Source organism: Carcharodon carcharias, chromosome 12 (genome assembly GCF_017639515.1).
Source record: "Carcharodon carcharias isolate sCarCar2 chromosome 12, sCarCar2.pri, whole genome shotgun sequence".
Classification (NCBI taxonomy): domain Eukaryota; kingdom Metazoa; phylum Chordata; class Chondrichthyes; order Lamniformes; family Lamnidae; genus Carcharodon; species Carcharodon carcharias.
Window position 1 is genome coordinate 98,269,889 of NC_054478.1, and position 15,099 is coordinate 98,284,987.

The 15,099-nt window shown below is 42.3% G+C and overlaps 1 protein-coding gene across 1 annotated transcript in view; it reads left to right on the forward strand.

Annotated features, from left to right (window-relative positions):
• The window catches only part of ankar (ankyrin and armadillo repeat containing), a 313,107-nt gene extending 309,131 nt beyond the window's left edge, over positions 1-3,976 (forward strand). The window contains exons 22-24 of the mRNA XM_041200254.1: positions 3,175-3,284; positions 3,574-3,770; positions 3,880-3,976. Of these exons, the coding sequence (XP_041056188.1) occupies positions 3,175-3,284; positions 3,574-3,770; positions 3,880-3,976 (404 nt within the window). The remainder of the gene's footprint in view (positions 1-3,174; positions 3,285-3,573; positions 3,771-3,879) is intronic.
• The last annotated feature ends 11,123 nt before the right edge of the window (positions 3,977-15,099 follow it).

Genomic DNA, 15,099 nt, shown 5'->3' on the forward strand with positions numbered 1-15,099 from the left:
CAGGTTTGAATCCTGCCATGGCAAATGGTGGAATTTGAATTCTATAAAAATCTGGAATTAAAAGTCTATTGATGGCCATGAAACCATTGTCGAATGTTGTAAACACCTATCTGGGTCACAAATGTCCTTTAGGGAAGGAAATCTGCCATCCTTACCTGGTCTGGCCTAAATGTGACTCCAGACCCACAGCAGTGTGGTTGGCTCTTAAATGCCCCCTGAACAAGAGCAATTAGGGATGAACAATAAATGCTGGTCACTAGCCAGCAATGCCCACATCCCATGAATGAATTTTTTTTAAATTGCAGATGGTCTAAAATGCCTTTTTCTGAAACGGTGCTGGTAATGGCAGGGCATCTGCATGTGGGGTCCCAACCTGCACACTTAGTCACGCTGATGAAAAGTACCAGGAATGGGGGTAGAGATCCTGTTTTCAGGTCCTGCCTGCCATTTTTAAATGGCACCTGATGCCTCAGCCCTAGGTCAGGGTGGGAAAATTCACCCCTCAATATCTCAGATTGTATACAAAGGACATTCATTTATTGATAACTCACTGGCTTCAGAATAAGAAAGGAAGGGAGAAATGTAGACAAAAGGAAGAAAGCACTAAACATGAAAGTTTGGCATCCAGACTTCCAGCACATCCATGGCAATCCCTCTTACCAGCCAAGTCTATTTTCTGAGATTTCGGCTAATGTACTCAGATGCCGAAAAAAAGCAGAAGCACCTTTATGACTGCAATATCAATCCTAAATAATTAAAATAAATACCAAAAACACAAATTTTAAAAAATAATACTTTGCCCAGTCATCCTTTCTTCTTCCCATAATTTTTTTCTATATTATTAGATTATTTTTAGACATTTTTGACTAATATAAGCTATTCTATTCATGTGAATCTTTATTCTAGGTTCTTAATATTTACGTAGTATATAACAGTATGTTATTTACCATGTTTTAAAGGAAGTGGCTGCAGAGATAGTGGAGGCATTGGTCGAAATATCCCAGAACTCACTGGATTCTGGGAGGGTCCCAGCAGATTGGAAAACCGTTAATGTGATGCCTCTGTTCAAGAACGGAGGGAGACAAAAAACAGGAAACTATAAAAGCCTAACATCTGTGTTGTTGCGAAAATGCTAGAGTTAATTATTAAGGAAGAAATAGCAAGACATTTAGAAAAGCTTAATGCAATCAAACAGAGTTAACATGGTTTTGTGAAAGGGAAATCATGTTTGACAAATTTGCGAGAGTTCTTTGAGGATATAACAAGCAGAGTTGATAAAGGGGAACTGGTGGATGTAGTGTATTTGGATTTCCAGAAGGCATTTGATAAGATGCCACATAAAAGGTTATTGCACAAGATAGGAGCTCACAGTATTGGGGGTAATGTATTAGCATAGATTGAGATTTGGTTAACACACAAAAGACAGAGTCAGGATTAATGGATCTTTTTCAGGTTGGGAGGACATAACTAGTGGAGTGCCACAAGGATCAGTCCTAGGGCCTCCATTATTTACTATCTATATTAATGACTTAGAGGAGGGGGCAGAGAGTAATGTATCCAAATTTGCTGATGATACAAAAATAGGTGGGAGGGCATGTTGTAATGAGGACTTAAGAAATCTGCAAGGGGATATAGATAGGTTGAGTGAGTGGGAAAAAACTTGGAAACATGGAGTTTATTGTAGGAAAGTGTGAGATCATGCACTTTGTTAGGAAGAATCAAAAGGCAGACTATTATTTAAATGGAGAGAGACTCCAAAAAATTGCAGAATGGAGGGATCTGGGTGTTCTTGTGCATGAAACACAAAAAGTTAGCATGCAGGTGCAGCAAGTAATTAAGAAGGCAAATGGAATTTTGGCCTGTATTGCCAGGGATTTGGAGTTTAAAAATAGGGAGCCTTGTTACAACTGTACAGGGTGTTGGTGAGGCCACACCTGGAGTATTGTGTACAGTTTTAGTCCCTGTATTTAAGAAAGGATATACTAGCATTGGAGGCCATTCAAAAGAGATTTACTAGGCTGATTCCTGGGATGGAAAGGTTGAGTTATCAAGAACGGCTAAACAGTTAGCCCTTTAATCATTAGAGTTTAGAACAATGAGGGGTGATCTTATTGAAACATACAAGATTCTGATGGGGCCTGACAGGGTAGATGTTGAGAAGATGTTTCCACTAGTGGGGGAATCTCGAACTAGGGGACATTGTTACAGAATAAGGGAACACTCATTTAAAACTGAGATGCGAAGGAATTTCTTCTCTCAGTGTGTAGTGGATGTCTGGAATTCTTTACCCCAGAGAGTTATGGAGGCTAGATCACTGAAAGCGTTTAAGGAGGAGTTAGATAGATTTTTGAAATATCGGGGAGGTGAGGGCTATGAGGAGCTGGCATGAAAGAGGAGTTGAGGCGTGGGGCAGATCAGCCATGATATTAATGAATGGCGGAGCAGGCTTGAGGGGCCAAATGGCCTACTCCCCCTATATCTTATGTTCTTATGTTCCTTTGGCCCTCCTCCTCTCAAAGTTAATTTTGGAAGTGAGAACAACATTGGAATTTGTTTTTAGTTAATGAATTTTTCAAAAGCAGGCAAAAACAAAAAGATTGATCGAGCTATAAGTGTAGACATAACTAAGTCGATCCCTCATCTTTTTCTTCCATCAAAACTGATAGGGGTTACTGATGGATAAGTGCATTCATTGACAGCAGCAGAAGATCAGACCTAAATGAACAAGCATGTTTATTATTCCCCAGGAGTTAATTAAGATACTTTTTTCCTCAGCATGTTCTTCCACTGTTCTCAAGATAGTAACTCCCTTTTGGGGAACAGATCCTTGGCACCAATCAAGTGTCTGGTATTCATGTATGAGCCTAAATAGTGATTGGGCAGCTCCTTGATCATAATGAAGATTACAGCTGAGCTCATTGGTGATGGTTTCTTTGTTTTGAGTACCACTTGTCCATAAACAGATCCTAAACTGATTTTAGATTCAATTCATGTATAGCTCATCCTTGATCATCTCTTAAGTTTATACATACAATCCTTTAAGAGCTTTTGTTATTTAATATGACTTGCTTCACAAATTTTAGTTCATGCACAGTATCTATTAAGTTAAATTACTGAAATTATACTGTGTAGTAATAATATTTTGACTAATTTGTATAATTGTTTTCCTTATAGGACAGCTGCTGTCCTCTCTTACTCAGACCAGAGCAGGTATTTCTGATGCCATTATTACAATGGGAGCCGTGGAACACCTTTGTCCACATTTATATGCTGAGAGGGAACAGGTAAAAGAAACTCAAACAAAAGTAAAAACTCGTGAATATGTCTGCGTGCATTAATTTGCTACAATGGATGATGTGGCACTCTTCCTTCAAGTCATAGGGCTGATGTTTTGTGAGTTGCACTCTCATGTTTTGATGTATGCTAAAACATGTATGTGAGTTTCAGACCCAGATGCTAAGAAGATCCTGGACATTTAGTGATAAGTAATCTTATTGCAGATAATTACTACATAACATCCCCTTATTTTATGAACATTACCATAAAATGCAATAAAATAATTGGCTATTTCAGGTTCGTGAATCTTGTGCTACAGCCTTGGGATACCTAAGTTTTAATCAAACTGGCCATCGTCGCCTGCTGGTCGAGTGCAGGAATCAGCCAGAATTGTTTGAACTTTTAATAGCTAACATATGCAAAGATGGCAAAATTAGTAAGGAATTTACAGATGAATTCAAAGTGCAAAAATTAGTTGGCCTGCCATCAGAAAGGTATGAAAACATAAGACTGAAAAGTACTGCAAATTCTGCAAATGCTCTGAAACATAGTTTAGCTAACATTAGTGAACTTGTATAAACTGTTTTTGTTTTTTTAAACCAGGCTGGAATTAAGTGATGGCCAGCTGATGGTGGTCAAATCAGACAGGAAAGGTAAATTAATAGAATCCAGAAATTTAACAGTGATTTCAATAAGGTAACTCTCATACATATTGAAATGATAGGAAACAAATTGAGAATCACAGAATGGTAACAGCACAGAAGGAAGTCGTTCAACCTGTCATGTCTATACTGGCTGTCAGAGGAGCAATTCACCTAGTACCATTCTCTCACCTTCTCCCCGTAGCCCTGCCCATTCTTCCCTTTCAGATAATAATCAATTACCTCTTGAATGACTCGGTTGAACCTGCCTCCAACACAGTCTCTGGCAGTGCATTCCAGATCCTAATCACTCTGCTGTGTAGAACAACTTTTCCTCATGTCACTATTTCTACTCTTAGCAAATACCTTATATCTGTGCCCTCTGATTCTCAATCTTTCCACCAATGGGAACAGCTTCTCCCTATCTACCGCTCTTGATTTTGTATACCTCTATCAAATCTTTTCTCCAAGGAAAACAATCCCAATTTCTCCAGTCTACCTACATAACTGAAGCTCCTCATCCCTGGAACAATTCTTGTTGTTATGACAGAGGAGGGAGGCAAACTGAACTCCTTTATTTTTCTTGCCATCAGTCTATAAGCAGAGGTGTTTTAATTTTTGAAATAGGCGTGGCATGTTTCCCCAAACCTTCTGTCAATTTTAAAGTGACTTGCAGCAAATTCTCTTTAGGGTTAAATCAGAAGTACTGTTTATTCATACATTCAAACCTTAGGGGGTGGAGGGGTTGGTGGGTGTATGGTCATTGCAACTGCAAACACATACGCAAGAAGTAGATAAGAAAGAAGAGTTTTACAATTAGGGATAACTTAACACAAAAGAAAACCAAAGATATGGATATTAATTCATGCAAATGTCAGAGTCCAGCAAGGATTCCTTCATGTAGGAGTTAAAGTTCAGGCAGGTTCAGCTAACTGAAAGCAGGAGTTTCAGAATTCCTTTAAAGTTGGTGATGACACAACAAAATAAGGTTGGTGTACAGAGACTTGGTCCACTCTACAGACGATGGCAGGAATCTTCCAGAGAACCAGGCCTCAAGGAGATTTATACATGAGGCAGGCTTTGTTGTCAGCCTGGAGTCCTGCTTTGGTGTTGACAGGATAGATGTTAAACAGCAGACTGCCTTCAGACTCCAGGAAGGTAACATTGAGGAGGTCAGGTCATGTGATGTTACCCATTGTTGAGTCAGTTTCAGGTTCAAGTAGCTTCTATGCATCTGGTCAAAATCCATTGTTCACCTTAGGAGATAGATGGTAGTTATTAGCACCTTTGCAGGTATAACAAGTTTCAATGGCTCTGTCTTTGTTATAAGTTCAGGCTGGGAGATAGATCTTCTGCTACTCACTTGTTATATTGATTGTAACGGGTCCACACAATGATAGGTGTGAGATTCCACAAGAATGAGGGTTGAGTTTTGTCCTGTAATTACTGTTGCAACTTTCACAAGTGTAGCCAACTTACAAATCATGTGACATGTAGCAGCCATGTTTTTGGTCCGGCAAAGTCCATTTTTAAATCAGCAGAAAATAAGGTTTGATTTAAACAGTATATGATCACTTTCATGCCTTATGGACATGACATTGTGAATCTTTTTTGCACTTTTTCTAATGCCTTCATATCCTTCCTAAAATGTGATGCCCAGAACTGACACAATGCTCCATTTGAGGCTGAACCAGTGTCTTATACAAGTTTAACATAACTTCTTTGTTTTTGTACTCTTCATCCCTATTAATAAAGCCTAGGATGCTATACAGTTTATTAACCATGCTCTCAATCTATCCTGCTACCTTACATGATTTATACACGTATACACCCAGATCTCTTTGCTCCTATACCCCTTAGAATTGTACCCTTTATATTGTCTCCCTGAGTTCTTATACCAAAATGAATCACTTTCCACTTCTCTGCATTAAATTTCATCTGCCATTTGTCTGCCCATACTATCAACCTTGTCTTTGCATTTTTGAAGTTCTACACTATCCTCCTCACATGCCACAATACTTCAAACTTTTTTATCAACCACAAACTTTGAAATTGTGCCCTGTACACCAAGGTCTAGGTCAGGAAGAGCAGGGGTCCTAAAACTGCCCCTGGGGAACCCCATTATAAACATGCTTCCAGTTTAAAAAACATCTGTTAATCGCTTCACTTCTCTCTGTTTCCTGTCACTAGGACAATTTCATATCCATGTTGCTACTTTCCCTTTTATACCATGGATTCTAAATTTGCTCATGTCTGTTATATGGCACTTTATCAAATGCCTTTTGGAAGTCCATGTACACAACATCAACATTACCCTCATCAATAATATCAGTTACCTAACCAAAAAAACTCAAGAAAGTTAGTTAAACACAGCTTGCCCTTAATAAATCCATGGTGGCTTTCCTTAATTAACCTGTTTTTTTCCCAAGTGACTAGTAATTTTGTCCCGAATTATCTTTTCCAGAAACTTCCCCACCATTGATGTTCAACCCACTGGCATGTTAGTTGCTGGGCTTATCTTTACATCCTTTTTTGAACAAGGGTGCAACATTTGCAATTTTCCAGCCCTCTTGTACTACCCCCAGCCTAAGGAAGACTGGAAAATTATGGTCAGTGCCTCCACAATTTCTACTTTCACTTGCCGCAGGATCCATGGACGCATCTCATCGGGTTCTGATGCCTTATCAACTTTTAAGTACAGACAGCCTATCCAATACCTCCTCCGTATCAATTTTTGACCCTTCAAATGTCTGAACTATCTCCTCTTTTACCATGACCTGCATTCCTTAATAAAGGCAAATGCAAACTATTTATTTAGTACCTCAGCCATGCTCCTGCCCATGCATAAATCCCCTTTTTGGTCCATAATCAGCCCTACTCCTTCTTTTACCACCCTTTTACTATTTATATGCCTATGGAAGATTTTTAGATTCCCTTTTATGTTAGCTGCCAATCTCTTTTCATACTCACTTTGCTTCTCCTATTTGCTTTTTCAACTCCCTTCTGAATTCTATATTCAGCCTGGTTCTCAGTTGTATTATCCACCTGGCATCTTGGCGTAAGCACAATTTTTCCTCTTCATCTTAATCTCTATCTGTTTTGTCATCCAAGGAGTTTTGAATTTGTTTTCCTTACATTTCCCCTTCATGGGAATATATTTATGGGAATATACCTTGACTGTGCCTGAACTATCTCATCTTTAAAGGCAGCCCATTGTTCAGTTACAGTTTTGCCTTCCAACCATTGGTTCCAATTTATTTAGGTCAGATCATTCTTCCCCCATTGAAGTTGGCTTTCCCCTTGTTAATTGTTCTTATTCTGGACTGTTCCTTGTGTTTTTCCATAGACAAACTAAATCTTATGATACAATCATTACTGTCAAATTTATAAATTATATTAGTGTCATTGGGATGAAATATTAAACCAAAGTTCCATTTGGCTTTGTCAGTAAATATAAAATTATTATTGCGTTCAAAGGAGAACAAATCATTTTCTTGATACCAAAGCCAACTTTCTATATCCCAGCCAATACTATGAAAAATAGAACTATTGATTATTCATTCATTTCTGACACTAAATACCCATATAATACGAACCAAAAATAATTTGTTTTTTATGTAAGGTGCTATATAATTGCAAGTTTATCATTAAATTGCTAAATGATTTAATTAATCTAAAATCTTGTTTTGTTTTAAACACAGTGAGGTTAAAAACGGTCAGTTGTCCATCTGAACAGAAGAAAGTATTGGCTTTACGATCAAAATCTGCTCCCAGATGAAAGGCCTAGGACTGCTGAGCCTCAGAACATGATGTTATTCACTGTTTCTATAACAAAACGAGTTCATCTTCAAAAAGGAATGAAATAAAAAAAATTCAAATGAACCTCTGGTCAGGCTATTTGCCTCTTGCGTTGGGATCTAAACAGAATGTCAAATTTGCTGTTGTGTTACTCAGGCTCATCTCAGCAGCAAAGTGCAATAAAAAATCTTTCAATATATTCCCATTTTCAAATTGAAGATGCGTCAGGCAAAATGATAGCACATTTTTGCAAGTTTTCTTACAGATTGTTACCATCTTCCCTTACAGGTTAAGCTGCACCAATTCAAGTACTATACCTCAATGTTATCTATTTAGTTTCTTTGGTAGCTGATAGGTCTTAGGATACACAGTATGACAGCGCCTCAACACAGTGACCATGAAATTTGGCTTCCTAGCTCTGCTAGCTGTAAGAGCACTAGTACAGGCATGCCTTGTGTGTACCGAAGCATGCAGAGTGGGCAGATCATGATTTCAAAAGCCTCTGGTGCTGATTTGGCACACAATCTGCCATTTCGGAGCACACAGGCCCAGATAACACCCACCCTTAATCACGCCCAGCTCAACATACATTTAGCTGCATGAAGGAGCCTCCTACCAGTGCCACTTAAAGGGATCGCCAGCTAAGATTCAGGTGAGAAGTTTTTGACTTTCCTTCATTGTTGTAAAGCTAATGAAATACTGTGTTGAGTGTTAATGGAGAAGTTTGAAAACTTTTTGGATTTACAAGGAAGCGGTGCTGGATCTTGACAAGAAGGTCAGAGGAAGTGGGTGGCCTGTCAGGAGAAAGCCTGTTTCAGTAACGGGGGCCATAGCTGTAGTTCCTCTTGGGCTGCAGCATGACTTGGAAATGCAGCAGATGCAGAAGATAAGGGAAACTGTGCAAAGAGGCAGGAGGAGGCGCACTCTCAATAGACTGCCATCCAAGGGTCTTCAGAGAGCACTTCTATCTCCACCTCAGTCAGGATCAGTGCCTGAGGCATATATGTTTCACCATGGAGGTGGGGTAGCTGAACTGTGCCACATCATAGAATGCAATCAAAAAACAGGGAATAAATGGTGCTGCCTGTGGTTGTTAAGGTAACAGTTACCCTAAATTTCTATGCCAGTAGATCCTTCCAGGCATGAACAAGCAACATTATCAATATTTCACACAATTCGCTGCCCGTCACCTCATCAGTGAGATGATCGAAACTCTGCATAGAGAGGGGAGTTCATCATCTCCCTTACTAAAGAGAAGCAGATGGAGTGAGCAGATGTCTTTGCCAGGCTAGCGGGATGCCCAATGATACAGGTTGCAATCAACTGCATACGTGTGGCCCTGCAGGGCCCATATGCTAATGGGGAGCTGTACTGCATCCACAAGGTTTATTGCTCCTTTAACATGCAGTTAGTCTGCGACTATCCCAGAGGAACAAAAACAGTTCGGACCAGTACTCTTATTTCCCAGTTTTTACTGCTTTTTCATCCTGGGGTGGGCCCAGAAGATCCTTTGGGTGAATGTCCACTATCCTGGCATCAGTCATGCTGCATTCATTCTGCAGCAGTTAGGCCTACCTGCCATCTTAGGCCCACCACAAAGAACTTGAGTGTGGCTGCTGGATGACAGGGGATACAAGTTATACAACTGGCAACACCCTAGTCCACTCCTCAGTCACCCCTAACGTCTCTACCCTATGGCAACACCTGCCCTTTCACCACCTACCTTCTCACCACCCAAGGCTCCAAACATTCCCTCCAAGTGAAACAGCGATTTACTTGTATTTCTTTCTTTCAATTTAGTATACTGTATTCACTGTTCATGATGTAGTCTCCTCTACACTGGAGAGACAAAACACAGACGGGGTGACTGCTTTGCAGAACACCTCATTTCAGTTTGCAAGTATGACCCTAAGCTTCCAGTTGCTTGGCATTTTAATTCTCCACCTTGTTCCTATGCTGACCTTTCTGTCAAGGAACAGCACCTTATCTTTCAACTCAGCACTCAATAGCCTTCTGGACTGAACACCAAGTCCAACAATTTTGGATTATAACCTCTGCCTTCATCTTATTCCATCTGTTTTTTTTAAACATTCTCTTCTTTTTCTTGCTGGGTTAGTCTTATCTTGTTTCTTTCTTTCCCTTCATATTGCATTCAGATTGTTGCTATGTAGCCATTTACACTTCATTTGGACACAGCCTTTGTTTCTTTACCACATTTACCCATTCCCACTCTCTTTGACTGTTCTAACATGAAATATTTTGTTATTTAATCTCTTCCTACCCCCTTCCCCATTCCAATGACTTAATAAACTTTTACATTTCTATATATTTTCAGTTCTGATGAAAGGTCATCTCGACCTGAAACAGTAACTCTATTTCTCTCTGCAGGTGCTGTCTGACCTATTGGGTGCAATCTTCCATTCTGGGGTCTAAGTTCGGTGGCAGGCGGGAAAGTTGGCATGATTCCCATTGGGTAGTGGGGCAGCTGAACATGCACGATCTTCTAACATTCAACTTATCAATTATGCATCTGTGAAGAGTACAGTGAATCTCATAATGGGGCAGGCAGGAAGAGGAGAAGCTTGCAGATGTGAGCAACCACATCCTGGGACCCTGAAGGCACCTTTAGCATTGCTTTTCGCTAATTTCCAGATAAAAACACCACCTACTACACACCCATGGTTGGGCCAATGCTCACCATTGCAGTGGACCATGTTCGCCAGCATCTTGACCTTCTTGAGTCTCCGCAGCCTCTTGCTGCTCAGGCCTTTGCTCTTCCTGGCCCTGTGCCAACATGCGATGTGCTGCCCTCCTCCTCATCTGGATAAGAGCCATTATCAAGGCAAGGTTGTCTGTAGACTGCATCATCGACACCTCAGTGGATCTGTGAACATATTGAAGTGATAAATTTAGTAAACATATCCTTTACAGGTTTCCCTCCATCTGAAAGCTTGCAGGTCAGTACTGAGCACTTCACCTGGCCTCCAGCTAAGGCATTGCATCCCCACCCCACCCCATCCCTTCCAAGTGAAGGATATCTTGGAGGACCAGAGATGGGTGTTTCTCCCATTTATATATGACCGCACATGGAGACATTGCTCTTTGACCAGGATGATGAGGGCTGTGTGCAAGAAGCCCCCGTCTGACACTATTCTGCTTGCCTCCACTACTCAACTCTATAGAGAGACCATTGCCTTGGCAGCATAGAAAGACTAAACACATGATCCCTTGTTAGCCATGACCATTCACCTGGGAGGATGAAGGTTTGGAGTCAGCATTTGGTTGCTGTTCACAAGCTATGCCCCTTGGAGGCATCCACCTCTCTCCCTCCATTCATCCCTGCCTCTGCCTGCAGCAAATGGCAACTGGCATAGAATGACTGGCAGCTCCACACCTTGCTAGGATCTGGCTATTATGAGACCCATGCGTCAGGAACAAACCTGCTACAATGTGGGCTTCACCATAGAGAGAAGAATACAACTGAGAATGGCTGACATGCAGTTGCCTTATAATTATTAGGGTTTAGTCGGCCTTGTGCTGACCTTGAACTCTGCCCACCCAAAAAGATGCTTCTCCCACTGAGGGATCTCACTTACTGTCTAACTGCATGGTCAAGGTCACATGTGGTGTAGGTATACCCACAGTGATATCGGAAAGGGAGTTCCAGGATTTTGACCCAGCTACAGTGAAGGAATAACAATATGGTTCCAAGTCAGGATGGTGTGTGGTTTGGAGAGGAACTTGCAGGTAGTGCGCCCATGCATCTGCTGCCTGTCCCTAGATGATAGAGGTCACAGATTTTGAAGGTGTTGTTAAAGGAGCTTTAGTGAGTTGCTGCAGTGCATTCTTATATGGTACACTCTGCTGTCACTGTGCAATGGCGGTGGAGGAAGTAAATGTTTAAAGTGGTGAATGGGGTGCCAACCAAGTGGGCAGTTTTGTCCTGCATGGTGTTGAGCTTCTGGGTATTGCTGGAGCTGCACTCATCCAGGCAAGTGGAGAGTATTCCATCACACTCCTGATTTGTGCCTTGTAGATGGCAGACAGGCTTTGGGGAGTCAGGAGGTGAGTTACTTCCTGCAGAATTCCCAGTCTCCATCCTGCACTTGTAGCCACAGTATTTATATGGCTAATTCAGTTAAGTTTCCAGTCAATGGTAATCCCCAGGATGTTGATAGTGGAGAGTTTCAGCAGTGGTAAATGCCATTGAGGGGAGATGGTTAGCTTCTCTCCTGTTGGAGGTGGTCAATGCCTGGCACTTAAGTGGTGCGAATGTTACTTGCCACTTATCAGCCCAAGCCTGAAAGTTGTCCAAGTCTTGCTGTATATGGACGAGGACTGTTTAGGAATTTGAGGAATTGAAAATGGTGCTGAACATTGTGCAATCATCAGCAAACCTCCCCACTTCTGACCTTATGATAGAAGGGAGGTCATTGATGAAGCAGTTGAAGATGGTTGGGCCTAGGAGATTATCCTGAGGAACTCCTGCAGCAATGTCTTGGGATTGAGATAATTGACCTCCAAAAGCCACAATCAGCTTCCTTTGTGCTAAGTATGACTCCAACGAGTGGAGAATCTTCCCCTGATTCTCATTGATTTCAATTTTGCTCGGGCTCCTTGATGCCACAATTGGTAAAATGCTGCCTTGATGTCAAAAGCAGTCACTCTCACCTTATCTCTATTTGGACCAAGGGTCTAATGAGTTCAGAAGCGGAGTGGCTCTGGCAGAACCCAAACTGAGCGTCAGTGTGCAGGTTATGACAACATCCTCCCTGAGTTCCTAAAACACCTTGGCCCATGGGCCCGGTCAAGGCTGGCCCAATTCTTTATGAGTCATACATGCGAGGGAAGGCTGCCAAAATCCTGGTGCATGGCTAAAGTCAACAACCTCCCAAAACCAGACAAAAGCCGAAAATTACCATCAAACTACCAGCCAATATCCCTACTATCAAATGCTTCAAGCTAGTAGAGCATCTAATCCTACAGATGTTCACCAGCATTGGAGAACACCCTGAGTGCAGCTCAAGCAGGCTTTTGACAAGGAAGAAGCACATGATCAGGTCCTCTCATTAACCATTCTCATTGAAAATAGCTTTCAAAGGGAACGTTAAAAAAGAGGCAGTTTTCCTTGAGATCAACACAGTGTACGATATAGCCTGGCACAATGGTCTATTTGTCAAAATATTAAGAGCCCTCCCTCCCTGGGTAACTGACACTATTAAACAGGACAGATGGTTCAGGGTGCATATGGGTAACCGGACGAGTGTCTGGAGGAAATAGATGAATGGGCTCTCCCAGGAGTCTGTCTTAGCCTCAACCTTATTCAACTTGTACACCAACAATCGACCCCCAACTGAGTCTCAGAGGTTTATCTATGCAGATCACATACAGGCTTAGACTTTCCTGAGCTGGAAGATACACTTAACCATGATTTTGCAAAGCTGGCCGACTACTGCAAGACATGGTGCCTAAACCAGTTAAACAGTCTCTAGCGCATTTCATCCTCACAATGCCAGCGCTAAGAGGGAACTGTACATCACTCAGGATGGCCAGGAACTGAAGCATGATCCTCATTTTGTTTATCTAAATGTCACTTTTGACAGAACACTCATGTACAGACAGGACCTCATCAAGACTGCAGAAAAAATTGAAATATGCAATAACCTCCTCAGTAAACTGGCAAGTACCTCATGGGAATCATAGGCCAAGGGCTTAAGGATCTCTGCTCTTACCATCACATACTCAACTGCAGAATGCTGCACCCCATTATGGTACCAATCTGCCCACAACAAACTTTTGATGTGTAACTCAACACAGCAATGCACATTGTCACAGGTATTCTTCAACCAACTCACCTCCCCTGGCTCCCAGTCCTGTGCGACATCACATTTCCCCCACCCCACCGTGCCACACATTAGGAGGGTAATTGGAACAGGCAAGCTACTGGAAAAAGTCTACTCCAACCCAAGCTTGGCCTTTTTCAATGACCACGTCAACCCACAAGAAATATGCCTTCCCTCCTGCCACCCCATATAGTTAAACCCACTACACCGAGCTGAGGACCTATGACAGGAGGATTGGCAGGAGAAAACATCCAGCAGAAACTGCTCTCTCATCATAGACCCCACTACTTGTCCATCCGACTTTGATCTCCCACAGTGACCGTGGGTCCTTTTAAACCATTTCCAGACTGGCCAAGGTCTCTCTGCAGCCAATCAACATCAGGAGATGTCTCCAAGACCATCCAGGCTACAGCTGTGGTGCAGTCCAAATAATGACTCACATTGCTGAGGACTGTCTACTGACTAAACTTGAAGGCAGGTTTAAGGGAAGGAGTTCTTTGTCTCTTTCGTTCAGGCACTAAGGAACAGAAGCTCCAACAACTCATTGACATCAATGCCCATCCAGGACTCTCCACACCTTCCCATCCTTCTGAGCCCATCCCGTCTTCTAATCCCAGTCCCGGTCGTGTATTCACCATACCCCCTGACCTTCCCTTCTCTGATGCCGAACGTTCAGTACTCAGCAAAGGACTCAGTTTCATACCCTTACGCCCTCACCTCAATGAATTCCGGACTCGACACAATGCTGAACTCTTCTTCCGCCACCTCCGTCTCCATGCTCGCTTCTTTGGGCAGGAGTCTTACCCCTGTTCCACGGATCCTTTCACCTGTTTCCAGTATTCTCCCTCCACCTGGCCCCCTCCCTCTGGCCTCTTACCTACTATTGATCTTTTCATTGAGAACTGTCAGCATGACATTGGCCGTCTTAATTTCTCTGCTCCTCTCACCCACTCTAACCTGTCTCCTTCTGAACTTGCCGCACTCTGTTCTCTCAGGTCCAACCATGACTTTGTTATCAAACCTGTCGACAAGGATGGTGCTGTTGTTGTCAGGCATACTCACCTCTACCTCGCAGAGGGTGAGCTCCAACTTGTAGACACTTCCTCCTACCTCTCCCTAGACCATGACCCCACCAATGAACTTCAGTCATTGTTTACACGACTGTCACTGACCTCATCTCCTCTGGAGGTCTTCCCTCCACAATTTCCAACCTCACAATCTCCCAACCTCGGACAGCCATCTTCTACCTCCTCCCCAAAATCCACATACAGTACTGTCCCAGTAGACCGATCGTGTCAGCCTGTTCCTACCCCATGGAACTAATTTCTTCTTATCTTGACTCTCTTCTCTCTCCCCTTGTCCAATCTCTTCCCACCTACATCCACAATTCCTCTGATGCCCTACATCATATCAACAATTTCCAGTCCCCTGGCCCCAACTGCTTCCTCTTCACCATGGACATCCAATCCCTCTACACCTCCATCCCCCATCAGGATAGTCTCAGGGTTCTCTGCTTCTTCCTTGAACAGAGGCTCCAACAA